Source organism: Balearica regulorum, chromosome 4 (assembly GCF_011004875.1).
Source record: "Balearica regulorum gibbericeps isolate bBalReg1 chromosome 4, bBalReg1.pri, whole genome shotgun sequence".
NCBI classification, from domain to species: Eukaryota; Metazoa; Chordata; class Aves; order Gruiformes; family Gruidae; genus Balearica; species Balearica regulorum.
Genome location: NC_046187.1, coordinates 2,585,432 through 2,612,323, shown reverse-complemented (window position 1 = coordinate 2,612,323; position 26,892 = coordinate 2,585,432). Strand labels below are relative to the sequence as shown.

Here is a 26,892-nt window from a genome sequence, read left to right as displayed (position 1 = left end):
CCTCCTCGCAAGAGTATAAAAATACCAGCGTAACTTAGCTTAGCTTTTCTTTTTTGCCTTTTTTTTTTTTTTTTTTTTGTTTTTACAATTTATAAAAAGCTTTTACCCAACCGAAGTGCGCGCTCCATTAAACTTCTGTTCCGTCGTGCAAATTGCTGTGGACTTTGACTTCCAAGTTCACCTGCTTCACCTTCCTGCCTCTGCCCTCGCAGCTGCCCCCGGTTTCCCTCAAGACATTGATATTCCTCACGGTGCAGTACCGGCCGTCCAGCGCCTTCTCCGTACCCCTGGGCAGCTCCACCTTGGTGTTCAGGGGATGCTCCTCGGGGGCGGCTCTGGCAGCCTCTCGTTTCCTCCGCAGCTTCCGACATTTCCTGGTGAGGAGACAAACTCCGGAAAGCACCAGCAGCAGCAGGGTGACGGCAGCGAAGGCGCTCCCCAGCGAAGCGCCCGTTTGAGATAAAGAGGCCGCGACGGCGCCTTCCTCCCTCTCCAAGATCAGCGACTTCATATTGGTGCCGTTCTTGATCTGGTCGCCTTCGTTGTCGTAGATTAAGGAGTCGTCCAGCGTCAGCCTCCCGTCGCTATCGACCAAGTCCCTGCGGCCGCGTTTCCAGCGGCGAGCGAGGGAGCGCTGGACGCGAGGTCCTGCCATGCTCTCTGGGCCAATTACGTAGATGACCTGCAGGTACCACTGGTGTCCGGCTTCCACCTTGAACAAAGGGAATACGCACGGACAGAGGAAATTTTAACTACGGCTTTGAGATCAAGTGATTTTGTTAAGTAAAGGTGGAGCTGATTGCATTTCTTGTCCCGTTTCTTGATTCGTGTAAATGTCAACAAAGCAGCTCAGTGTGTTTTTAGGAGCACCTGCGATAGCGTTTATCGCCAAGCGAGGCATTTGGCCTTGCTGTCCGTCTTCGGCAATTACAATAATTAATGCAGGAACATTAATAATACGTTTTTAAAGAGCTTCTTTACCGAGTGCTTTGGAAAAAAACTTCTTAATCACCAGAATAAATTCCTCATCTCCCATTTTCTGTGCAGGACTTTGCTTCTTAATTGGCTTCACCGTTAATTTACGGTACAATCCTAGCCCTGCCAAGAAGCCCCCGAAGCAGACAGAGAGGTCACTGGCTTACAAGAGGGGCTCTGGGGAGGGACACAAAAGCCCAGAACTGGGATATAAAACTCTGCCCTTACTCAGAGCTTCCCCTGCATCCCTCCTGTTTCCTCCGAGCCTCCGCACGCAGAGAGGAACCGCAACCAGAGGTCGTCTGCCCCAGAGGGTTGCCAGTGAACTGCAGAAGGCTGCAAGACCAACCCTAGCAGGAATTTAGTTTCTCTAGGCAGTGTCAGGTCCAGAGCCCGCATTTCACAAAGCCTCTGGGACGCCCTGGACAAGGGAAGGGAGTTTTGGGCTACCGGTATCGCTCGGGACGTACCTTGTAGAGAGCATCCACCTTGAGAGTAAATCCATCGACTCCGGGCATGCTGCTTACCGAGTGAAACTCGGACAGCTCGGAGGCAAAGTGGGCATCAAAAGGCACGTCGTGGAAATACTTATCCGTCACTTCTGGTTGGTTCCGGTCCTGGAAAAGCAGAGAGGGGTGATCTGGAGCCACGCCGTCCTGGTTTAGCACTGACCGTGTCAATATTAGGTACGCAGAGTTTAACCAGCCCGCTCAAACTAACTCCATTGACGTCACCCTCGTTCCGTGAGCGGTAACGAGGCTGCCAGCGAGGACGCTGGCAAACGCTAATTACAAAGCACGTGGCAAGGGCTGAACGGGTCTTGGGAGCTAAGCGTAGATTTATACAATGAAGGAGAATTTCTGTGTAACTGGTGAATAAATCTCCCTTTGTGTGACGCCAGTCCTGTCAATTCCAAGCTACCCTAAGAGCGGAGATCAAGGGAAATTTTAAGAGCTTGGTACACAGCGGCTTTTCCTTCCTAATTTGTCATTGGTTTGGGTTTTGGTTTTTTTTTTTTACACCAAGAAATACTCATGGATAAAGACCGAGAAAAAACTGATCTTGTCATCATGGTTTGCGCCTGTCTGCCCAGTGATGCAAAAAAAATCCATGCTCTCCGGACACGATCACGCACAGCGCTGGACACGGCGATTTTGTCCGCAGCCGAACGCTTACCAAGAGGAGAAATCGGTGTTTCAGGTGCTTGTTGGGTTGAATACAGCCGTACTGGGGCCCCTCGTTATAGACGGTGCCCGTTGGGTCGAAGAAAGGCACGTAGCCGTCCTTGCCCGTACACAGATAGACTTTTTCCAACTGCAGTTTGTAAGCGGCATTTAGGTTTTGTTCGGGGTTCCAGAGCACGCGGCCGTACAGGATTTGCCCTGAGGAGGTTGGGAGAAAACCGGTCGGGTTAAATTCTCCAATTTAAGAGGAGAACCGCTGTTGGAGCCAAATGCACCGAACTACTCGTGGCTCGGGGTTTCGAAGGGTTTTGATTTGCGCGGGTGACAGAATACCGTGCGCGAGCACATTCTTGTCTTGTCATGCTGTTACGGGGCTGTAACGTGCTCAAAATGCCGTTTGCTGCCGTGAAAGAGGCAAAGCCAAATCTGGGTTTCGCCCTTCCCTTTCAGGGGAATGGAAGTTGTGAAGACAGAAACCCTCAGGTACGAGCAGAATAGGAAAGAAAACGAAAATAAATCCTACCCTTTGAAAAAGCCCCTTTGTAATCCATTTCTGCCAGAGACATTTCGGATTTGGTGGGGTCCATCAGAAACACCTTCTCGTTGTTACAGAGCTGAAACTCCGTGTTTAGGGAGTAGACGACGGGAACCGGGCGGTTTGTCTGCTGGAAGGCAATCGGGATCAAAAATCTAAAATTGGAGCAGGAAAGGAAAAAAAAGGAGAGGTTTAGTTTGGACACATCTTAGTTACACGGTGATGACCTACACGGTCTGCTTCCCCCTTTCTTCCCTCCTGCTTTACAATTCACAGTCCGGCAGCCCGCGCTCCGGTGGGCTTCGGCCCCGACGGCTTGTCGCCCCTCAGCCTGCCCGTTTCGCAGCGATGACGCGGGGCTCTGCTCAAGGCTCCTCCCGACAGCTTTGATTTTCTTTCTGTCTGGGGACAGCCCAAGGCTGTGTGGGCTTCTGCGGCCCCGAGGCCGAAAACTGCTGGGAGACGGACGGCAGCGCAGGACAGCCCCTGTTCTGGGAGTCCATAGTCTCACTCCACAGCAAATTTTTTTTAAGAAAGTGGGTTTTTTTTTTTTTGAAGAAAGCAAAGACACCTGCCTGGTGCTGAGCAGTAACAGACCCTGTTGCGCTACAGACCGTCTGCAGCACCCAGATCTTTCTCTGCCCTGAGCGGGGACGCTCTCGGTCGCAGGGGGAACCCTGACCCAAAGAGGAGGTTCCTCCGCTCCCCTTTTCCCTTCCGGCCGGGACCGCGCAAACAGCCCAAACGGGCTGAAACCGTCCAGCCGCCGCCGCGATGACGGGGACTCCTTACCGCTCGGGAGCGTGAGCCGTGCAGGGCAGGGGCTTGTCTCCAGGCTCCATCCACGGCTGCGTGGGCTGCACAGTACAGGGGATTAGGAAGATGGTGTACTCTCCAGAGTAATCCTTCCTGGGAACAGACAGGAGACACGGCGGTCACCAAACGAGACCCCGAGCTGTTCACCCAGCTGACACGTTTGCCTGACATCCACCATTTTCTAATTAGCGTAAGCAGGGAAGACAAAATTCGTAGCAGGACCTCTCCCTCGCCCCAGAAATGTCCGGCTGCTCCAGCGGTCGCGGGAGGGACAAACCGGACCTGCGGTGTTGGATTTGACCCTCTGTGCAAGGAGCACAGACTGTAAGAATAAAGAGTCACAGGCAGAAATAATAACAACAAGGAATTTTTTTAAAAAAGGGAACCAATCGTTTCTCCATCTTAACGCACCTACCTCCACCAATTAGCACTAGTGGTGAAGTCAGTCGTGGAAACGAAATCCTGCTTTTAACTTGCAGGCTGCAAAAACCACCTCCGGTATCTACCTACCCACTGGCTTAATCGCTAGAAAAATGCATTTACAAGGAGATGAACTGATTTCTCCCTCTACTTAACCAGCAGCAGAGCAGCGTTTCCAGCCCCGACAGCGGCTCCCCGCGTGCTTCAGCTCTGAGCCCTTGAACGCGGCCGGCTCCCGACCGCGCTGCGCCTGCCGAAAGGGCAACAGGGATTGCTCTCCCCGGCCCGGATTTCAAACTGCTCCGCCGGTGCTGCCGCCTACGTGCACGTTCGTTGCTTAAAAAGAACTTTGTGCTGCGGGAAGGTGCTGAAGGTGGCCGTAACCCACAGCCCTCACCTGTTATAGGAGCTGGTCGCTCTCCAGAGCTGGTAGGGAGAGTCGAAAGTCTGAGCGCTCCACAGCAGCTGCAGGTCAAATTCGATCCCTCCCAGGTGGTCCGGAGTCATTAAGAAGGACTTGACGTCCGGCAGGCTGTGGTGCTCCATCACGAAAAGCCCTGGGGTGAGGAGAAGGGGGTGACGGGTAAGGCAGAGTTCGGGGAGACCCCCCACGCTGCACACCTCGGCGCAGAGGGTCTCCTCCCGGCAAGGGGGCTTGTTCTGCTACCTGCGTTTTCCCAACGGATCCGTGTTTGTACGTCGGTTTCTTCCTCTATCAGGACTAACGCGCTCACCTCTGAACTTGGCCTGCGTCTTGAACTCGATAACCAGCCGGCCGTCCTCGCGGATGTAGATCCTGATTATCTGCAGCCGGGCCGAGAGAACGCTGTCGGTCTGAATCCCTGCACGGGGCGGCAAGAACGTCGTCACTGGGGAAGCCGCCCGGCACGGTCAGTCCTCGGGTGGGCTCTGCCAGCCCCACGTAGCTCCGAAAGCGTCTGAGAGAGCTCCAAAAAGGCACGCTTTAAACGGGATCGCCCTCCAGCGAGTCAGCCACACGCTTCCTCCGTTACCCGTATGCGCCGCCTCACTCACTCAGGCATAAAGGACGTAAATATACTCAGTTCCCCACTATGATTAGCCTGTGAACGTAACTCATTTTGCATAATAAATGGTAGGTAATTGTTTCTGGGTGCTCCTGGCCTTAATTCCTGAGTGGCCCTCCACGAAGAGGGCTCTGCGATCCCCTCCTCCGCAATACTCAGCGTCGCCGCTGGCAGAATAAAACCCAAGGCGAGGCACCGCGGGTTCCGAGCGGCAATTAGCGCTCGAGGCTGGAGGCACGCAGCACACGCGGGCTCCGAATTTTGGGGGGAAGGCAAACGAACAGGCTGGAAACGGAGGACTCGAAGGGCGCGGGATAAACCACACACAGACGCACGGGGGTTTGGTCTTGGGTGTAAGGACCAGCAGAGGAACGATTTAAGGCTCGCCGCCGGAGCACCGCGGTTTTAATGAACACGGGGATAATATGGGGAAAAGTCCATCCGTGAGAGCAGGGGGCTGAGGAACGCGACTGCAGCTCCCAGGCGGGAATCACTGAAAAGCGACGGAGAAATCACTCCAAATATTCCCCCCCGGGGAGCGACCTCTGCCTGGCCGGGGAGGCTCTGATGAAGAGCTGGCTCCTTCCCTGCAGCGCTTGCCGGGGCTCGGTGAGAACTGCTCCCACCGACAGCGAGAAGCTGGGAGGGGGGAAACGACAGCCCCCTCGCTAAGCTTACGCAAAGGCAGTGCTACCCACGCTCGGGACCGCGGCGGCAGTGCAGAAACGAAGAAAAAGGGGGGAAAAAAAACCCCCAAACCCAACCCCAAGAACAAAGCAATTCTCCCGTAGCCCTTCGAATGCCTGGGACCTACCCGTCCTCCAGAGAACGGTATCGTAGAAAAAAGAGAACTCCATCTCCGTGTGATGCTCGAGAGAAGCCCAACCTCTCGGCGCCGTCACGTAAATGTAGGACACATAGAGCGGGACGTGGACTGTTAAGAAGGACTGAGCAGAGTCCCGTACCTGTCAATAAAACCCCCCCAAAAAAAAAGGTGGTTACGCACCTTCCGAAGGAGAGACACTGGCCCAGACGCACGGCGCACGCTGCATTCGCGTTCTGCTCTGCAAATGGGGAAAAAAGCCAGAGCACCTGCAACGGACGATGCCTTTTTAGTTCCGGACCGTGGATGTCCTGAGCACAGCGGGGATAACGTGGGCATGAAGTATTTCTAAAGCTACGTATCGTCGTTGCTCCCTCAAGACTGAGCGTTACTGCCAAGCAATTAGCCGGCTTGCAAAAATTTATTGCTGGACCGTCATTTGAAATAATAATGAACTGCTGGGAAAAAGGGATGCAACCACAGAGCGCTCCTCGCATCCTACAGAACTCCTACAATTAAGTCAGAGACGACTGCCTGAGCCTTCTTTACCTTTTTACGCAGGAACTTTAGACAAACCTGCATTTTAAATAAGGGTAAGTGCCGAAGCATACCGGCGTCGTGGTACAAAAGCACCTGCGGTCACAACTTCACCCCCAAACCCTCCCTGTTTCCAATTCCGTGAAATAAAAATAAGCATCTCCGCTTGCTCAGGACTGGCCCTGAGAGTCTCCGGAACACCTCTGCGGCTCCATACACACCATTTATCCTCCGCAGAGCGCAGCCGGACCCTGCGAACCCCTGGGAGAGCTCGGAGGGACAATCCAGACTGGCTGGTGCCGCTCTCCACGTCCCCAATTCTGCAGCTGTTGAGGCCGAGTGGCTCCTCTGGATTTGTGCAAATAATCGGAGCTACGAAAAGGAAAGTTAACGAAGCGTTCCAGACCGGCAGGAACGAAAAGAGATGCTGTCGGCCGTAACGTTCTGATCGGGAATTCAACACAAGAACCTAACGAAGACGAGCTACTCGCTCGAGTGGGATGTCGCCGTATGATCCGTCCATGAGAGGGCAGCGAGGCACGTCTGGTAGCGAAAGGCACTATTTTACAGAAGAACATTTCTGGCTTTTGGTCTGCCGGTGGGTTAAAAGAAGTTGCTTAAAAATTCCCATGACCTCGCTCCGCTGCGGAGCACGAACTGACGTGTCTCTGCTCTGTTCTTTGCTCCTTCAGCCAAAATTGTAAAAGAACAGAGCGGAGCTGAGAACGTTTTGTGCTCCCAGTGCATCCTTGTATTTAAAACAAGTATTTTACTGGCGCCTTGAAGATTAAGAGAATAAAACCTACGTTACCCCAACGAAAAGAAATGAATTCAGCACATTTCGCAAAGCACCAGTCTTTTCTAGGTAAAAGCGGGGGGAAGAGCCACGCTCCAGTTGCACGGAGCAGCAACATACGCGAACAGAGAGCGGAGCTTGGCCTCGGAACCGAAGAAAGGTCTGGATTATGCGGGAGGGTTTCGGATGCGGCATCTCACCTGGAAGTCAGCGGTGACGGAGCCTCCGCAGACGTCGATTAACTCAGTCATGTCGTAGTAAGCGTCAAAAGTCCAAATGCAGCTCTTGAGGTTGAGGTGCTTATAGAGCTGGATCGTCTTCGGCTCCCTCACCGCGGGGTCAAACTGGTAAGGGCGGTCGTAGCCAGGACCGAGGACGATGCTGTCGTAGGTGACCTCATCCAGAAAGCCTGCCTCTGCGGTTAGGAGACACCAGGACACTGATCACGCCAGGTTTTAATGAGCTCGAGGTCAAGCACTGAGGTGCCATTTTCACTCTCAAATCACGTCAGTGACTTTTATTCTATCCGGGACTTGACGGGCTCCTCTCCCTTCGTCCTCCCGGAGGTCAAACTGAACACACGCAGCTCTTCGCAGGGGAAAACGCTAGAGGAACGGGGTAAGGATCCTAAACCCCAAACTTACCAACACATTAATTAAAGGCTGAAGTTAAAGTTTAAGAAACGCAGAACAGCTTGAGCACGAAACGAACGGACCGAAGTACAACCAGCCCCTGCCCACCGGGGAACGCGACCCGGAGCGTCGGAGACGCAAACCGCCTTTTCCCTTCTGCTCTGGCAGTTACTGCAGCAGTGAATTTGTTTTTGCTGCTGCTTGTCGCCACACGGGAGACCTCAGCGACACAGGCAGGGCGATCCGCTTGCTGTGGATCCCTCTCTAACCGCGCGGATGTCACGAGACGGATGCGAAAAGCAGAAAATCACCAGCTCGCCGTGAACCTACAACCTCCTCGAACGGAGCAACGCTGCTTAACCCCGTCAGCTTTTAAACGTTCCCATGCATCGCATCGCATCGCATCTCCGACGCGGCAACAACTCTGTTCGCCGCTGCCCGTGCAGGAAGATGAATTATTATTGACGTAACGTCGAGAGAGCCCAGAAGAAGACAAAGCCGCCTTCTCTGCATTGCTTTACCGGCTTCTCCCTCCCGCCAAGTTCAGAGAGCAAAGGCTGGCTTTGAGGATTACCTGAGACACCTCTGAGGTCTCTGACGGCGACCAGGTTTGAGCAGACGTGCTGGTGCCTGTAGATAGACTCGGAGAGAAGGAAATGCAGGTTGTGCAGCGGGAGGGTGGAGATGAGGGGCAGCATGCCGTCCTGATGGGGGATCTGCACCGAGATGTGGATTCTGGAACAAACAGCGGGTGAGAGCGGAGGAAAAAGCAGCCCTGGCAGGGACGGCAGCCCCGCGCGTTACCCCACAGCGGCGCGGCTCAGACGGGCCGACCTGCTAGCGGCAGCCCGACCTCGAATTTCAGCTAAATTTCCCCGTCTACACATCTGCTCCTTAAGCTGTCCCACCAACTCCGACTTCCTGAGGGGAAGGGACCCCCTCAGCGGAGCAGGGTGTGAGGAAGAGAGCGGGAGCGCTACCCCGAGCACCCCACGCTGCTGAGGAGGACGCGCCGCGCGGAGGGATGTGGCTTCAGACGCACCTTCTCCTCTCTCCTGCCCTGCCCCAGGCTCGTACCTGTTGGGATGCTCCTTGTGCTTGACGTCCAGGTACTTCAGGGTGGCAATGAACGACTGCGCCTGGAAACCTCGGGCCGTCCCCGCGACCACAGGAGTGTGACAGATGGCGCTGTCCGTGCCGATGGTAACCACGTTGCTTCTCAGCGGGGTTCCCACGTGGCCGGCCTTGTCCACGGCCTTGGCCACGCAGCGCACGTGGAACCGCCGGCTGAAGTAAATGCTGTCCAGCACCTGCGGGGAACCAGGAGGGACAAACACGCCCGCGGGTCAAACACACCAGCGTTACGACATCTGACCGTGCGGCAAAATCGCTTTGTCCTGGTGTTTTGAGGCGGCAGGGAGGCGAGGCACGCGCGCGTGCCGACGTCTGCTCGGCCACCTGGGCTTGCCCGGTGCGACGGGCCTCTCGTTGCCCGCGCTGCGGTAGATGCTGGAGCGCGTGGGGTGCTTTACAGCTCCCAGCCTCTGCCCGCATCCTGACGGGAGGGGAAGGGGGAGCCTGAGCTGTTACGATCCGCCAGGCTCCATCCGTCTCCTGCCACCAGGGATTTAACGAAGCGTCCGAGCGCTCGCAGCCACTCCCCGCGCCGACGGAAGCGGTGCTCGTAGCAGGCTCGGTGAAGAACACTGCTAAACTTTCTGATGACAACAGAAGAAAAATAATCCCCAAAGAAGCACCCGTACGTCTCATGCCAGTTCTCAAATCCGAGGAGATTTTTTGGGTTTAATCTCTGCGTAATTAAAGCGTGAGCTACCCACTGAAACCGTCTCAGACTCAGGCACGGTCTAGAAACACACCCGGACGCGTGAGAAGAGCGGAGGCATCCCAGCGCCTGGGAAAAGCCCTCAGAGGAAAACAGTGATTCTGTTAGCGGGGCAGGACACAAACAGTCCCGGGACGGAGAGGTCTCGGGCCGCACGCGGAGCACCGCAGCAAAACGAGTGCCTGAAGGAACAGCAGTTCGGAGCTGGAGCTACGCTCTCCCGGCAAGCGGAGCGGGACGGAAGGAGAGCGGGCAACGCCACAGCCAAGCCCTGGTAGCACGGGTCGCGTCGGCGTGCCGAGCTCTTATTCAGGCACAGCCGTTTTTCGGGTGCGTGACTTTTCAGCCGGAGGAACGCAACCAAATTTCACGTGTGAGCGATCGCACGCCACGCCGACCGACAGAGCTGCCCCAAGCCCTCGCTGACTTACGCCACGCGCTCTTGCGGCTTCGCCACGCCGGTACCTGACCGCGTACCTTATGGTTGACGCTAGTGAACGGTGTGTTGTCAGTGATGGTTTCAAAAGGCGACCTGGCTCCGTTCCCGTCCGTGGGGGTTGCTACTTCCCAGCTGAACCGTATCGAAGACTGGTTGATCCCAGCCTCGCCGCAGCGTTCCTGCATGACCGCGTACTTGGGGAAGTGAGGGTCACAAGGAGTGACGCAGATGAGCGGGTAGCCCGGGGAAGGGGATCTCTTAGCACCGTCCTTGGTCACTTCTTCCACCCGGTCGTAATCAGCCAGGGTGACGACCTGGATGGACGCACGACAGCAGCGTTCGCCTGAGGCCGAGGGGAGGGGGTGGCAAAGGCAATCCTTCCCACGCGCTCCAAGCCGGCTGCATCGTTGCAGCTCTTCATTTTATTTCAGAACCCCCCACCGGGACTTTCAGTCTGTACTCGAAGGGTACTAAATCGCATCCATGGCGACGGGCAACTTACCACCGGGGGTGCCGGTAGAATCAGGCTCCCTGCTGCCTCCTGATCCAAAATAGTCACTACTGCAGTGCTGGTATCTCCAAGGACAGCTTCCACCGGATCGTCCGGACCCAGCACCAGAGAAAAGGACTCGTGCCACTCCCGGTCTTCATTGGACATGATCTCCACCTTAAACATGACGTGGTTCATGCCTGTGAGAGGAAATACAAGGGAAACAGCGAGAACTGGGTTCGTCATCAGATGTCGCTCTGAAGTTCTCATAAAACACCTGCACAGCTGGTCCAGGCTGTGACCGCTGAAACATTATGGCAAAATACGCATTATAAATTTCATTTCCGCTCACTGCTACTAATAATTCCGCCCTGTCCACACAGGAGTCGTGTCTACACATAAAACTCCAGCTACGACCCAACTGACCAGGCGCTAGGTCTACTAGCGGACGCCACCTGAGGCTCAATAACGCCTGTCTCGTGTTAGCTGTCTGTTCCAAAATCTGTGATCCGAGCACCTCCCGCCCCTGCTGTGAGCTCCTCTGGCGCCTCGCACCACTGCGCAGAACCGTTTGGTGAGGGCTTCTTGGTCCAGCAGCACGGTCTGAGCTGCCGCACTGGATCCTGAAAGGTCTCTGCCGAGCCCCACGTCCTCCCAAGCCCCCTTCGCTCTCGCCTGCCAGACGCCTGTGCCTCGTCCTCTCTTCCGATCACCCTCCGCTTCTTCGGCCTTTTGGCCTAACAGAATTACAGAGCGCAAGGCTGCGGCCCAGAAGAGTCACGCTTTAAAAAAGACCGCACAGGAAGCGGTCTATGTAGTACAGTTAAAATACGTCACCAAAAATCCAGGAAAAAAGCCCCAACCAAACCAAACCCCAGATCCTTCCGGGGATGGAAAGTTGCACGCGAGAGAAAACGCGGCAAGATTTGGGACGGCCTTCCCATTTTTTCAAGTGACGTTAATTCCAGCGAGCGGAAAGACTCCACCGTCTCCCTGTCCCCTTAGGCACGTCCCGTCTGCTCAGCACAGAGCTCACCGCCTCCGGGCGTTCGTTCCCTCCTCCTTTTCGTCGCCCCCCTGCTCGGGCAGCAGCGTGGCACTTTGCTCACCGAGCGAGAGGAAGAGCGGCGAGGCAAGGAAAGGGGAAAAGTCTTGCGCCCCACCTCTAACACACTGAAGAGCCGGACAGGTGCCTCTTCCCACAAAGACGGCGACGAGCCCACGATCAAACCCCGAATCAAATCTAAACCCCAAAACCGAAGGGTATGTTACGCCTTCTTACAGCTCAGGCAGTTCACCGGGAGCAGTCAGACCCGCGTCGTGTCGTGAACCTCATGCAAACCTCCTCGCTCTTTCCCTTCAGCGCTCCTTTCTGACGCACACGGAACGTCACCGGCCACGCCACCACCTCCACCCTTCCCTCCAAGGACCCTTTACCTGGGCTGAATTTGAGCATTCGACTCTTGGGATAGTAATCCACTCCGGCCTGTGCCGAGCCATCGCGGGTGCTACAGCGGACTTTGGAGGTCCTGTTCTGATCTCCTCTCCGGACCACCTTGATATTTATAACGGCAACACCCTCCGGGCCAGGTGGCTCCCGTACTTGGTACGCAGCTTCTTCAAACTCGATGGTGGGTGCTAGAGAAACGGCAGTGAAGAAAAAGCCCCAAGTTCGCCCTTTACAGACAAAGAGCATTCAGGAACTGGGGCGAGCTAAGCTCAGCTCCTTTTAGGCTCTACCTACACATCTTCAGAGCAAGGGGCTCCTCAAAGCAGGGGCCAAAACTGGCGCTGTAAGGGTTGGACGTGTAAGGGGTGTGCAAAACCCAACACGGGTGTTGGGCTACAGAGTGATTCTCCCATCGCCGGCCTCCCGCTGAACCACACGCCCTCAAAACCCGCACGATGATGGTGCTACGGCCCCCGCTGGCGGCCACGCCAGAGGGACCTGCCATCCCCCTTCTTCCCCACAGACCTCTCCAGGCTGGGACGCTGCGGAGGGAAGGCAACATCTCCCAGGGGAAGCACAGCAACTCCCTGCGCAGCTGCAGGGGAACGGGATGTGGGACAAACGGCGGGTTCAAGCCACTGTTATTCCACCTCTCCGTTAAGACCAGCCCAGCGCACGAGGCGTCAGCACACAACGCCGTGCCCACGTCACTGAGGGCGTTCGCGTGTGCTAAATGAAACCGCCAACCGCCGACGAGGCCGTGCTGACTACCTCGGAACCGCGTCCTGCACCACAACCCCGACATCCTCGTTGAACGTCCTCGCTTACCATCTTCGTCGTTGGTGATGGTTACGGTCGCCGTGTCCATCTTCCCAATCCTAGCTCCGCTCCAATGGTTTCCAAGCGGGCTGCCGAGATGGACCTGGAACTGCTCCTCTGGTTCAAAGGCAGAGTCATCGCTGATATAAACGCTGCAGTTCTTCACCTAAAGCCACGTCAGCAGGAGAAAACGGCAAACGTTCATAAACCCCCTGAAGCCACGTAAAGGCCACCCTGTACCTCTCTGCCTCGGGTTTCATGCCTGAGTACTGTCAATCCTGGAAGAAACGCTTCTATTTTTAAGGCTGCTACTTCACTGCGGACAAACCGCACAGTTGCGTGAGGAGACACAGCACTGACGACATCTGCTTCCACAAACCGACAGCTCTCTGCTACAACAATCCCGAGTCCTACTGAGACGGGGGATTTGCATTTCACGTTTCAACCGGTTTTAGGATCAAACCACCAACCCCTTCAGAGTCACGTCGTATTTCCAGGACCGGAAGAATTTGTGACTTGAAGCGTGTACGAAACCAGTTTGGACAGCCCCTGTCAGCCGCCCCTGACCGTGCAGAGCCGAGGAGGAGATCTGAACCATCAACGGTTCTTCATTCTCCCTACAAGCCAGGTTCTGCTCACCTTCTCCCCTTTCAAGAAAGTGATGCGAGACTCCTCGGCGTTTCTCCTCTCTGCAAAGTCCTCCATGACGTCTGCTGTCTGGCTCTGCGTGTAGCACCTGACAGAGGACTCGTAGCTCAGGTCCCCGGTGCGGAAGATGGGGATGTGCAGAGTGCCCTCCTTCTCCTTCACCGTGTACGTGTCCTTGGTGAACTGCATGCTTGGTACTGCAGGAGGCAACAGAGAGAGTCAAGCACTCGAGCAGCAAATTGAGGCACGTACACCCCAGGAGAACCGCTGCACGGAGACAGAGAATAAGACGGAGGCTTCAAACAAACAAGTGACCATCGCTGCCATCATCCCTCTCCAGAGCACAGGATCAGCGGCCCCTGCAGCGCGTCAACCAGAAGGAACCTCTCCTCGTCACCTCTCCTCGGTCACCTACTCCGACAGCCGATGAGACTTGTTCGTCCTCCAGCGTTTCGGTGCTGTTGCAACGCGCTGGAGGACGGGACCGGGCTGGCAGTGCAGGGACGGTGGGTTTGCAAAGTACGTCGGGGAGGGACGTACGAGGGCTCAGAACAGAATTGGGTGCTGTGCCTCCAAGCGTTACCCTACCGTCTGTGGGCAGACACAGAACAGACCGCTTGCAGCGGAGAGGGCAGACCTCCACCCGAGACGCAAAGGCTGAAACGATTAGAGGCGACTACGGGGTTAGATTACGCAGCGCGTGCTTCCCTGAGGCAAGCGAACGCGAGAGACGTTAAAACCCAAGAGGCAGTAAACGCGCGGTGAGGCTTTCTCAGGGAGCGCACAGAAAGCACGGAGCGAGGGCTCAGCTCTGAGCGGGGCAGCCAAAGTGTGGCTGAAAGAGAGGGAACGCCACGGGACAATCCATCCCGCACTCCCACAGACCCTCAGGTCTCGCCGACAGCGAAGCACGGAAAGAAACGGGGCGGCCAGACGGAACGGGAGGATCCCAGGAAAACAACCTAAATCCAGCCTAGAAATAACCAACCTAGCCAAACCTCCTGCTGCGTGGATGTGGGATGCCGGACTTGTCCGGGCTTGCTGGTGCCGAACACAGGGCCGTTATGAGCCAGCAGAAGGGGCCCTGGGGGAGTCCAGCCTGGGCGAGAGCAGGGATGGAGCAACTTGCTTATCTTGCGCTGATAAGCACCGGACCCGAACAGGGGCAGGAGATGAGCAATTTGTTCATCTTAACAAGATGCGGCGCCTGACGGGTCTGCTCCTTAATCAACTGACGCCTGGGGTGAGGGGGAGCCTTCGCAGCTTGACGTTACTTTGGTAAAACTAAACAGACCACCGCTCCTCTGTACTGAACGCCTTTGTTCTCTGCCACTTCCCCCCCCCAGCCCCGATCAACTGCACAACAAGCCTTGTTAAGGGCCAATCGACACACAATACCTGACTTAGTCCCACCTCGCCAAAATATAAATCTGGCATTTAGAATCCTCTTTTTTGAGGACGAGAACTCCAACTCTCTGGACAGGTGGACGGGCCTGGACCGCTCTCCTCCCCAAGCAGGGACGCCTCTGTGGTAAGACTTCCGCCTCCGATTATGTCGGATGTTACCCCGGGAAAACTATCATTAACAAAAGCGCTGAACTATTAACTTGAGCTCACAATTGTTGCAGTTAGTGCATTTATCAACGGCAATTCCAAACTTTTTATATCTGTCACCTCAATAAATTACCTATTTTTCTTTTCAACTTTGCGAAACTGTTTCAGTGAAAGTCCTTAGTGGGGCTCTGCCAGGCAAACATTGACTCTGATAAGTCGCTACGCACGTAATCCTTTAGACATGAACCGTTGACCAAGTCTGGGACTAAGACTGGACCTAGCCGCACCTAGGCTCCTCTCTGAGAAGGAGTTTAGAAAGCAAGGGGGTCCCTTCTGAACCTCGTGACTCAACGGGAGGGCCTCCCTCAGCCACACATCCGACTTGTACCCTTTTACGCGACAGCGGAAGCGTGGAGGAAGAGCCTAGGACGGAGCGGATAGAGCTGCCGCGGACAACTCACCGTCTTGGAGGATGTCATTAATGGCCACGATCGCTTGGAACGGCTTGGTCAGCTCAGCCCCGTGGGGCGAGCTGAGATAAACAACGAACGTCTCCAGCCCTTCGATCACCGGGTACTGTGCGTCGTCCAGGATCGTCAGAGTGCAGAACTGGAAGGAAAGCACGCGTCATGCTTTTACAGACGCAAAGCCGTCATCCTTCCCGGCGCTCACGTTTGGGCGTCTAACGTAAAGTCATTACGTCAGGCCTTTTCCGAATTCGTTCATCAACGGAAAAAACATCCTAGATAAATCCGGCATATCATTTCGGAGAGCAGGCAGCTGCGTTTATCCTGGGGCAGGCAGCCTGACCGAATTTTCTCTGGCTGTAGTGCTGATCAGATGGGAATCTGTGCCCGGCAGATTCATTAACAATCCTCAAGTGGATTTTTAAAACGGGCAAACGGCAAGCACCGAGCACGCACATAAAGACGAGAGAAGTGTCGCCAGACAGAGCAGACTCGTCGGAGTCAAACTGGCTCCTCACCTCTTCTGTCTTGCCTGGCCTGAACTCTATTTTCCTGGAGCTGGGGACATAATCGATTCCCGGGCTGGCAGACGGAGGGTCTGACGTCCGAGTGGCGCACCACACCGAGATGGGGGTTGAGAGGTCAGGTCCCCGTCGGAGGACTGGAATCTCAATGTTTCCTGCATCGCCGGTTGCACACGAGAGAGAACCGAGTTGAGAAAGCAGCCACGTACCGCAAACCCGCTCCTTTCCCTTTGGCACGCCCCGCTCCCTTCACCACTGCGCTCTGCGCCGGCTGCTGCAGAGAACAACCCCAACCTTCCCCGCAGGGGCAGAGGGAAGAACAGAAACCCTCCGCGGATCTTTTACGATTCCGCTGCTGCGCCCCTAAATCGCTCCTTCTGATACCTCTTCCTGGGGGAAGCACCCCGACGCCGCGCGGAGCAGCCCTGGGGGAGCCCCCTCCTACTCTTCACCTGCAGCCTCGCTGACGGTAAAAGTAGCATTCCCCAGGAACACCGTGGAGGCGTCGTTAGGTCCGCCGATGAAGACGTTGGCTGAAGCCCGGCTGCCAATGCGCGCGTTGTCCGAGGCATCGGCCAATACGATCTCAAACTCCTCCTCTTCTTCGTATTCACTGTCATCGATCAGCGTGACGTCGCACGTCGTCAGGGTGACGCCCGGACCAAAAACAACGCGGCTGTCATCCGCCATCCCCCGGGACTTGAAGTCGGAGCCGGATTCCAGCATATAAAGGCTGCTTCCCTTGGCTGATTTGGGCACAGTGTAGCAGACGGCAGACACGGTGCTGCTGGTGTCCCCTAAGAGGCAACAGGACAAAAACCCCGTAACTCGACAGAAATACTTTTAATCTATTTGGTGGAGACACCGTTCACTGTAATAATAAAGCAGCAGTCAGAAAAGAGAGCGAAGAGTTAAAAAGAACACCATCCCTGCTCCTAAACTGGCATAAAAGCTGGCTTAGGTCTGACTTCCAGGGACGCTCCAAATCTGTGCTCTCGGTTACTGCGATCGGGAAACGGGTGGCACTTGCCTGTTAAAGAATATACAGTACAGTGCTAGGGTCCGCACAAAACACGGCACCTAGAGGTCACAGAGAAGCAGGAAATAAATACAAGCGTGTGCTCCTGGTCGTGCTGGGAGGAGAAATGAATCCAAAAGTAGGGAGCTTTAGCTGCGTTGGTCAATCTTACACAGCAGAGCTGGGAAAGATTTTAAAAAAAAAGAACGCATCTGCTTGTCATTTCGGTTGCACCACAAAGCTACTTCCAAAAAAAAAAAAAAAAAAAAAAAATCAAAGAATCACCCCAAAATCACGAACAGGCAAAGTCCAGGGAACACCGCGTGCTCTGGGGGTCACTGTTATTTGCCTGCCAAGAGGAAACAGTCGTTTGCCTGAGCCTGGCGAAGGTACGTACCGCACCGAGTCCTCAGCCGCTGCGCAGGAATCCTAGAGATGTGCGAGCAGACTGCAAGACACGGGCGCTAAACCGCATCTCCTAAAGTACGGAATTAAAATCCAAGCTCTAAACGGCCACAGGATACTTCGCGGTCTGTCCCGAGGCGCTTCACCTCTCTGTGTCCCCAGTCTCCGGAGCTCCCCACCGGCCCTGCAGCATCTCCTGCGGAGCCGCTCTCCCTCCCGTGCCGCAGAGCCCCACGGCAGTACGGAAAGTCGCTCTGCCTGGCTCGACCCACCTTTCCTTTCGACGGGAGCAGAGAGAAAACCGTCGCTCTCGCTGACGTGGTACGTCTTCCTGTCGAACTGCAGGGTGGGCTCGTCCTCCACGTCGGTGATGGCCACGGTGGCCCGGGTGATGTTCCCCAGCAGAGCATAGGCCGGCATGCTGAGCTCCACGGCAAAGCTCTCCACGCTCTCATAGACGTTGTCATCGTTAATGACGATGGTGCAGGCCTTGGTGTCCTCCCGCTCCTCAAACTGCACCTGGAAGGCAGCAAGCGGGCTGCTCTCCTTGGACTGGGGTCCAAAACTGGAGTCCTTCCTGTCTTACCCTCGCGCGAGTCACGTCCCCCCGTACACGGGCGGCCCCGACGCCGACCTTCACCGAGGATAAACGGCCAGCGGAGGTCAAAGGCAGCAGCAAACGCAGCCCGTAGGGCCCTACCCGCGCTGATCTCGGCGGTGGTTTTACCCCTTTGCGCGATGAGGAATGACATTCCTACTGAGGCACGCCCGTAACATTTGTGGTCTGACGGACCACTGTGGCAAAGCCAACATAAAAAAAAAAAAAAAGATGAAAAAAGAGACCCTCTGCCTCAAAAGCAAATAAGCCACAAAGTTTCAGAAAGGAAACAGTCTCCTTTGTGGTTTTATCAGTTTTTATCAGTTCTTTCATCCAGCCGTGATGGCATGCATGGTCAGACCTTCCCTCTCCCGCTGTCCCAACCTACCTGCCCTGCGTACTCCACGTAGTCCTGCTCTCCCGGCTGCGAACCGGAGCTGGAGGTGGCCGTTCCCGGCTCCGTGCGGCACAAGACGATCGCGTACTGGTTGAGGTTACCAGTCCGCCTCACGGTGACGCTCACAGAGCCTGCGTTCTCTCTGACGTTGTAGCTGGAAACGAAACGAGCAGATAGAAATACCAGGCTGGGGAGCAAGCCCCGCGCCACGGTTTAACCCGGCAGGCACGCACAGGAGTTCCCGCCGTCGTACCGGCTGCCGTGGGCTGCCCTACGCCTCCCGCCAGAAATCAACAGCGTCAATTCAACAGCAATGCCACGTGCAGCACTACAGTCAGTCCCGACGGGGTGCCAGGGAAACACAGGCAGAAATGATGGTAGAATCATAGAATCATAGAATCTTTCAGGTTGGCAAAGACCTCTAGGATCACCAAGTCCAACTGTCAACCCAATACCACCATGTCTACTAGACCATGTCCCGAAGTGCCACGTCTACACGCTTTTTGAACGCCTCCAGGGACAGTGACTCCACCACCTCTCTGGGCAGCCTGTTCCAATGTCTGACCACCCTTTCAGTGAAGACTTTTTTCCTAATATCCAGCCTAAACCTCCCCTGGAGCAACTTGAGGCCGTTTCCTCTTGTCCTATCACTTGTTGCTCGGGAGAAGAGACTGACATCCACCTCACCACAACTGCCCCGCAATCTCGTTTCCACGCTGTAGGTCCAATGACGTATCCCAGACCTCCTCTGCTCATTCCGGGTATGACCCCATCTCTCTGAGGAGTGCTGTAAACCCCATTTACCTGGTGCGTGTAAAGCTCAGGAGAGACCACTGGATGTGGAAGATGTTGCCGCTGACCACGTTGGGTTTACTGTCCTTCACTAGGAACTGAAAGCTGTCCGTGGTCTCCTGAACCTTCTCCTCATGCGCCACGTACCGAACGAGCCCCTGGTTCACATCCTCTGCCAGGAGGAGACATCCGATGAGCCAACCCAGAAATTCAACGGCACTTTTACAGACGAGCAGCGCGGAGACGTGCATCTGCACTGCCGCGGGGATCGGGTTCTCCACACGCCCTTTACGCTGCAGCAGCTTTTCTACCTTCCTTGGTCTCACCTGTGGTAGAAGCCAGCCTACGAGCTGTGACAAGACATCCCCTTGCCTAGTCTTTATCCGTAACGGCTCGTACTTAAAAATAAGGTAAATCTAAAGTAGCTTTGATGAAATGCAAGAAATATGAATTTCCTTGGGCAGCACGTATGTCAGTGCTGTTCTCTAAGCTGGCACGTCCTAACAGGGCTCTTCTCACCGCTGAGATGGTTCGGGTGCTCTGACCATCTGCAGTACCATACACGTCTGCCAACCTCCAGCCCTAAACCAGCAGAACTGCTGACCGCATTTGTCCAGCACCTAACGCGGTCTGGTGCCGGGCTCTGCGACCTGCAGTAGCAGGAACGCTATTAAAAAAAAAAAAAAGAAAAAAAAAGGCAGAAATGCTAAAAAAGGCTGCGCTGTGAGTTGAGCCTCTCTGAAGGAGTCCGAAGGAGCACCGTGGTGTAGGCAGCGGTGACTCCCCCACCTCCCCTTCCCTCGGCCCTCCGACCGCGAACTTTCCAGGCGTTGTTGACTCCGCACTGCTGGCTAAACATCTACCAGCCCTTGTGACGCTTAGATCCACGTGCCATCTGCCATCTCTACAAGTCTTTGCTGTCCCAAGTCGCATCTCCAGCTCTAACAAGCCTGGAGAAGCTGGGTGTGCTACAGGACACAGGCTGGCATCCATAAGAAATCACAGGATTTCTGCAATCGAGAGCAAAGCTCAATTCTTATTTTTGACGCCCCTTTGAGATTCGCCCTTTGTCTTCTCCCCTTTCCCCCTGGCACAAGCTACCCGGACAAAGGGACTTACAAAATCAACAGCATCCAGCCCATCGTCCATACCCTGCGTAAAGGTGGTCACAGCTGTCCCCGGTTTCAGCTTCTTCTCCACGTAACCGTTTCTGGGACCAGTTGTTATCTCATAGATCAGCTGCTTGTCGTCTGTGTCAGGATCGGTCGTCAGTAATTCCTTCTTCGTGATTAGGTTGGTTGCCTGGGTTAAAGCCAAACCAAGGGAATAAATCCGTGAGGGGAAAAGCTGGCGGATGTAAAAGCACAGGAAGGATTCAAATTCTGCCTCACATTTGGTCTGTTTAATAAAAAACCATTGTGGCTCAGAGAAAAGCAAATTCAGAACAAGGTGCCCAGCCCGATCGAGCTGGGGATAAAAGCTATGACAAATCTTTTGGTTTCAGCTGGAAATGGCCGCTCCACGAACCGTGCTGACGCTCAGGTGAGGCCTGGCTTGGCCCAAACCAGCTACAAACAGCCTCAAGTTGAAGGACTCAGGGCAGTTCACGCCGCTGTAGTGCGCCTGCACTCGTCCTCTTTCAACTGACCTCACAGGGATGTGCCTCAGCTGGTCCACATTTGGCTTTCTCTTACAAAGAAAACACTTTTAACAGCAAAGAGAGACTGGAACTGCAGGAGCCTTTTTTGGAAGTCAGGAATCTGAGCCCAGATAGCCACCACATTTCTCTGATAGCCACCACATTTCTTTTTGATAGCCACCACATTTCTTTGATAGCCACCACATTTCTTTTTGATAGCCACCACATTTCTTTGATAGCCACCACATTTCTTTTTGATAGCCACCACATTTCTTTGATAGCCCACCACATTTCTTTTTGATAGCCATCTATCTCTACCACGTCAGCAGATACTCAAGACTTCTCTGCCATCGGTACAGCTGAAAACATACCGCCCTGGGGAGGAGGGACGAGGGGCAGGACGTGTCCGCCCAGGAAGGCAGGCAGGAGCTGTACTGCACGTGCAAGAGCCAAGAAGAGCCAGGCTCGGTGGTCCTGCTGATGGAAGGGAAGGGGGTGGTCCGGGAAGCAATTTAGTGCCCTGGAGCCACGCTGCCTGGTTTCGCTAATGGAGCCACGGCGCAGGCATCCCTGCACACCTCTGCCTTTTCCAAGACAGTTCATAAGCACGGAGGGACACCCGTTCTCTACCACAAAACTAAAACCGCTGAAGGATCAGGATGTTCTCCTGTGAAGCTTCTTGTCCCGGAACAGCCTGAGAAACGATCGAAGCTGAACCCGGGCAGGCGGTTACCTTGCCATCCACGTACTCCAGCCACTGCAAACCCAGGTTGGTGACGACCCTGGGCGTCCCGTCATCCACAGAGAGGATGGCCACTGTGAAGCGCTGCGGTGCTGCTGTCACAACCTGACAAAAGTTCAGAGAGACGGCTGTTACTTCGGGAGTCAGAGCCTCATGCACCGTGTTACCAGCTTTGCTCCCTTCAACTCTGCTGGGATCAAGGTCCTGGGGCGAGTTTGCACGCGGAGAGGCTGCTACACCAGGGAAGAAGCAGATGGCATCACCTAACTGACAATACTCAGCCCTTATCTTCGGTGGAGCGACAGCAGCTAAGCTTCCCCTTCTCTGAGAGCTTTCTCTTAGCTATAGAAGATCTCCCTCCCATTCCTTCTCCTCCCCTTACCTTCTTCCCGCCATCTTCCATAACGAAGAAGGGATTGGTCCCATCAGACACAGTGAAAGTGAAGTGATCCTTCTCCGAGTTGCTACCATCATGACTGTAGCTGATGCGGTTCTGGTAGATGTCGTCCATCGTGAAGGTGGTGGCTTGGTGGTAACGCTGCCCGTTGCTGGTGCGTTCGATCAGGCCGTGCCGGGGGGGCTGCACGACTGTCAACGTAATTGAGTCAGCCTGCATCAAGGAGAGAGAGTGGCAACGCTGATGGCATGACCCCAGCACCAGGACAGGGGAGGGAGGAGGCCAGGGCGAGTCCTGCCTTACCTCTGTGTCAGCATCTGTTGCTTTAAGCTCAAACTCCGTGATGGTTTTTCTCAGACCCTCCTGAACCGTCATCCCGAGGCTTTGCACTACGGGTAAGGAGTCATCCACAGGGTTTATGGTGATGTCAAACGTCTGGCTCACCTGGAACAGGAAGGAAAGCATCTCTTGAGGAATTCAGTCTACCAAGAGTGCAACTCCATTGAAACAGGAACGCTTTAAGGAGACCGCAGTGATCTGCAGAGTATGGGTCACTTGATTTTGGCCTTGTTCAGTTGGGTAAATGAGAGCTTCTAAGCTCAGGCCTTCTGAACGTGACCTCCTCTATCCCTCCCCACCAATTCTTCCTTTTTCTGTGATATTTATGGACACTCACTTTTCCTTCCCTCCCTCCCGTTCTATTTGCAGCTATGATTTTTCCCTTTCAGACAGCAGGAAGAAGACATTTCTCAAGGGTCTAACTGTGCTTCTAGGAGCAATCGAGAAGCAGATGAAAACCAGACAATGAAAGCTTGGTCAACCAGTCTCATGAGGCTACATCTCAGATGGCCAAGGCTCATTCCCTCCCCTGCGGTACGTAAGATCTCTCGCAGCAGAGGAAACATTTCACGCCGTTGCCAAATGACCAGCCCGTGCGTGGCTTCTTTCATTTCCTTTGCTAGGTGTAACTGTCTCTTGCAAGCACCCAAGAGGAAAACTGACTCCCATCACATCCTACAGAATCAACAGCCTGCAAAAAAAACCATGCCGGGACTTACCTCATTCGTTCCGTCAGAAACAGAAAAGGTGAACGCATCTGCGTGCTTTTCAATGTCGCTGGTGTGGACGTACCGGATGCTGCGAGAGGCCAAGTCTGCCTGGCTGAAAGAACTAATTCTTGTCCCTGGAAAAAGAACAACAGGGGCAAATGGGCGATTGAAAGAGCGAGGCAGGGAAAAATATAGGGAGCTGGCCGTACGTAGCCATAAGCGCTCAGCCTTGGCTTGTTCTGCTCCGATTCAGGCTGTACCATGAACCTCAGCTGAGCCAGGGATTCGGCTGGCACGGAGCCTCCTAAAAACTCCGCTCGACAACTTATAAATCGACGTAGCGGCAGCCCTTCCGCAGGAAGAAGTACAGACTTCCTCCCAGACGGAGGGTTCTACAGCGGCGCTCGCGCCGTCAGGACACCCTGCTGGGGACGGGCATCTCGGGGCAGAGGGCGAGGGAGAAGCGGTGAGAGCAACGGGAGGTGTAACGCTTCCATTTTCACTCCGGCGCGGGGCCGGTTGACCTGCGGCATCGCTGAAAAAAAAAGGCTTCCTGGCCTCACGGCACTTTCCGAAAATGCCTTCCAAGTCTCTGCTCTCTTTTCCCCTCCTTGTCCCGCTGCGTTTAGAAGGGACTAAGCCCCATTTTCAACGCTGACATCTTTACAGGTTGTCAGGTGTGACACAGACACAGAAAGGTACCCGACAAGCATTTTCCAAAGCCTTTAAGTCTCGCCGCTGCAGTTCCACAGTTTTACTGCTCTTAACAACAAAAACCCCGACAAAAAGTTTTTCACCAGTTTACCGTGTTAAATGGCTACTGACAAGTACTGGCCACGCTACAAAAGATACCAGGATCGGATATAAATAAATGAGCCAAAACGGGACGATTAGCCAAGGTTTCCTCAGAGCTCATTAGCTTTCAACATTTGTGTTCTCTTTTGAACACATCAGTACTCTCTCCTCAGGTTTAGGTGCCGGAAATCGTGAGGACAACGCCTTCACAGTGCGTGTATCTCTTAGTCCATCACAGACACGGAACGTGCACAGAAGTCAGAATCATCACAGTTTAAATAACAGGAGGAATAAAATCCTTAACCCAGCTCTTTCAGGTCTCCAGAGGAGGGGATTCACTGTTTAGTGCGCAATTTAGACAAAAACCTTGCAAGTTTTTTTTAATTTTTCTCTCAGCAGGGGGTTTGCTCATTATAGCTTCCACGCACTGTTCCTACCCTTTCAATGTGTTTGCCCGAGGACATCTCGCACCGCGAGCAGACGGGCTAAAACGGAGCTGGTAAAACCACACGCTTAAAACCGAGCTGGTACAGGGACCGTCTGCATCTTGAAAACACACAGCAGATATTTCCACTTTGCTCTCACGTTAATGAGAAATCTAATTCTAGGAAGAAATATCATCTTAGATGAGTATAATCTAAACGGGAAGAGCATATTATATGACAGCATAGATTTCGATTAATTCAAACAGAGAAGGGTAGGACACTCGTACTGTCAGGGGGCAGGGAAGGCAACTCTCAAACTCAGATCACGTTTGCAGGTTGTTACTTTCTGAGTTTCACAGGACCGACCATTTCCCTCTCTCCGAACTCCCAGAATTCATTATCCAGCGCATCCCTCACACCACAACCAAGTTTCTTTAGTTCCCTTCCTCCCTCCAAAGCACTGCCGGGAAAAGAGGCTGGTGTTCGGGGACCGAGGGCCATCCTGGCCAAGAGGGGGACCGAAAGCACGGTGTCTGCTCACCAAGGTGGGCTCTATTACCGTGGCCGTTCGGGGATGGGTTCCTTGGGGCGTTGTACTACAGGCGGTCACAGAAAAGGCTGAAGGTTTGCCTGTCACGCGGATGCAGCAATACATCCTGAAAGGGGAGATTCGCACAGCGGCAAGCCGGACTGATCTGCGACGTCAACCAGGCGAGGTTACCGTGGGCAATGAACTCACCCAGAGGCTGAATGAATCCTCATCTGTGATTATCGGGCTAATCACCCTGTTCTCCCTGGGCTAATGACCATCACATTTCTGACACAAAAATCATTCTGTGCTGCTGCCTCCGAGCACATTTTTCCTGCAGCCAATCTCTAGGGCTCAAAAGCCCTCCAGTGCTTTGCTCCTAGGAGTAGCGACCGAGTAAAATCCGCCCTGCTAACCTGGGGAGGCGGCGTGCTCCAGATGCCCCAGCTGTGGCTGCTTGGTCAGCTTGTACTGCAGCTGGCTCGGCTCGCTGTCCCGGTCGCTGGCGGAGAGCTGGAGGGGCGTGATCGTCTTTGCCGAGTTCTCATCCAAGACCAACCCTTCGTTAGCGATGATGGAAGGGGGGAATCTGTCCTCTGAAAGGGTTAAATGCAAAGTCTGAGTTAGGAGACGCTCGCCCTCCTTTGCTCGGTGTTATTTAAATCGGGTACAACATACGCACAAACACCGGTAATTCCAAAACAGGTACTCTGGGCCTCACGTTAATCGAGGGGACGGTAACGTTACAGAGCCTTAAAGACAATCTAGACGGTATGAAGATACCAAGGGGAACGCTTCTACTTTTTCCAGTGAGTTTATCAGAAGCCAAAGAGCTAGTCCTTACACCCGTGAACTCTCCCCGTGCCCCAAACCTCCAAGGCCTTTGAATTAACAGCGAGTAAAAACTTCATCTCAAGAATCAGATCTGAACGTGCAGTACGTGAGGGATGGGAATCTTTTACCTAATACGCTAATATAAAAAACCTGGTCCGACAGTTTGCTGCCATCTGCATCGGTCACATCGAAGGCGAAGGCGAAATTTCCGCCAGGATCCCCTTTCTCGTGACTGTACAGCACGTGCCCTGGAGAGAGGGACAGGAGGAAAGAGGTGGTTTAGCACCGGCCGTATCATTTCATTCTTAGCTTGGCACCAGGCTGGCACGATAAGCCGAGGGACTTGGGACTTGACAGAGCTCCTGGATTTGGGTTTCATTATTTTTTGTCTTTATTCTTTTTCTCCTGCTGAGAGAGACTTTTTAACACCTGCTTAATGATACGTGTTTCTGCTCCAACATAACAACCTTCTCTATCTTCTTTCCCTCTCCCTTCCCTGCTTCAAGCCATCCTCCCCCTCTCATAAAGATCACAGAAGCACGGAATATCTCCGGTTGGAAGGGATCCATAAGGATCACCGAGTCCGACTCCCTGCTCCTCGCCGGACTACCTATTACCTGCTGTGATTATCTAAAATCAAACGCTCTCACCTTTATTTATATCAGCCTGCGTGAAGCTTTTCACAGGTCCTTTGACAGAGATCCGGACGGGATTATCAGTTTTGGTCAACTGGAGCTGGCCCACGCTGGGATCCTTCTTCAGGACAAATCGAATCGTTGTGTCATCCGAATAAAGAGCTGCTGCTTTCAAGTGCTGATCTGTGAGGTATGCCGCAGAGCCTGGACCAGAGAAAGAAAGTCCACAAACAGCTTCAGCCAGTCCAGCTAAGCGACTGGTTTAGACTGGACCACATAGCAACAGCAAGCAATACCGTCCTCCCCCCTCTCCCCGTACCAACTGGGAGCTGCAAGCCCCTGTTGACATCTAACGTGGGTGGCTGCTTCTTCGGCAGCTCCATGAAGAACTCCAGCCTCCCCGTCCGCGTGTGGAGACCGTCCGTGACGGAGAAGCCAAACTCGTCTGTTTGTGCTGCCGCTCCGCTCTGAGTATAAACGATCAGCTCATCCAAAATGTCCTGGTAGGTGAAGGACGAGCCCACGGCCAGCGCACGTCCACGCTGCGGGGGCTCCGCAGCGGTCTGCCTCTTGCGGAGATGACCTGAAAAGCAATAGATGGATGAAAATTATGGGGAGAAGACGGACTGCTGGGGACAA

At 54.3% G+C, this 26,892-nt stretch overlaps 1 protein-coding gene across 5 annotated transcripts in view; it reads right to left on the bottom strand.

Annotated features, from left to right (window-relative positions):
* FRAS1 (Fraser extracellular matrix complex subunit 1) overlaps positions 1-26,892 on the bottom strand; it is a 160,062-nt gene continuing 133,170 nt past the window's right edge. For 2 of the 5 annotated variants that reach the window (XM_075750918.1, XM_075750919.1), the window contains 31 exons: positions 26,573-26,836; positions 26,269-26,457; positions 25,747-25,866; positions 25,201-25,380; positions 23,045-23,169; positions 22,290-22,430; positions 21,972-22,199; positions 21,581-21,694; positions 20,360-20,510; positions 19,221-19,380; positions 18,408-18,570; positions 17,694-17,940; positions 16,451-16,795; positions 15,993-16,153; positions 15,469-15,616; positions 13,445-13,650; positions 12,815-12,971; positions 11,974-12,174; positions 10,549-10,736; positions 10,085-10,360; positions 8,842-9,074; positions 8,339-8,499; positions 7,333-7,547; positions 5,791-5,941; positions 4,665-4,772; positions 4,328-4,487; positions 3,487-3,603; positions 2,683-2,849; positions 2,152-2,357; positions 1,446-1,592; positions 1-712 (listed from right to left, as the gene is read on the bottom strand). In XM_075750918.1, coding sequence (XP_075607033.1) covers positions 128-712; positions 1,446-1,592; positions 2,152-2,357; positions 2,683-2,849; positions 3,487-3,603; positions 4,328-4,487; positions 4,665-4,772; positions 5,791-5,941; positions 7,333-7,547; positions 8,339-8,499; positions 8,842-9,074; positions 10,085-10,360; positions 10,549-10,736; positions 11,974-12,174; positions 12,815-12,971; positions 13,445-13,650; positions 15,469-15,616; positions 15,993-16,153; positions 16,451-16,795; positions 17,694-17,940; positions 18,408-18,570; positions 19,221-19,380; positions 20,360-20,510; positions 21,581-21,694; positions 21,972-22,199; positions 22,290-22,430; positions 23,045-23,169; positions 25,201-25,380; positions 25,747-25,866; positions 26,269-26,457; positions 26,573-26,836 — 6,014 coding nt within the window. In that variant the 3' untranslated portion in view covers positions 1-127. Of the gene's footprint in view, positions 713-1,258; positions 1,397-1,445; positions 1,593-2,151; positions 2,358-2,682; positions 2,850-3,486; positions 3,604-4,327; positions 4,488-4,664; positions 4,773-5,790; positions 5,942-7,332; positions 7,548-8,024; positions 8,199-8,338; positions 8,500-8,841; positions 9,075-10,084; positions 10,361-10,548; positions 10,737-11,973; positions 12,175-12,814; positions 12,972-13,444; positions 13,651-15,468; positions 15,617-15,992; positions 16,154-16,450; positions 16,796-17,693; positions 17,941-18,407; positions 18,571-19,220; positions 19,381-20,359; positions 20,511-21,580; positions 21,695-21,971; positions 22,200-22,289; positions 22,431-23,044; positions 23,170-24,796; positions 24,951-25,200; positions 25,381-25,746; positions 25,867-26,268; positions 26,458-26,572; positions 26,837-26,892 lie in introns of those variants that run through there. The other 3 variants (XM_075750920.1, XM_075750921.1, XR_012835140.1) reach the window with 3 other exon arrangements.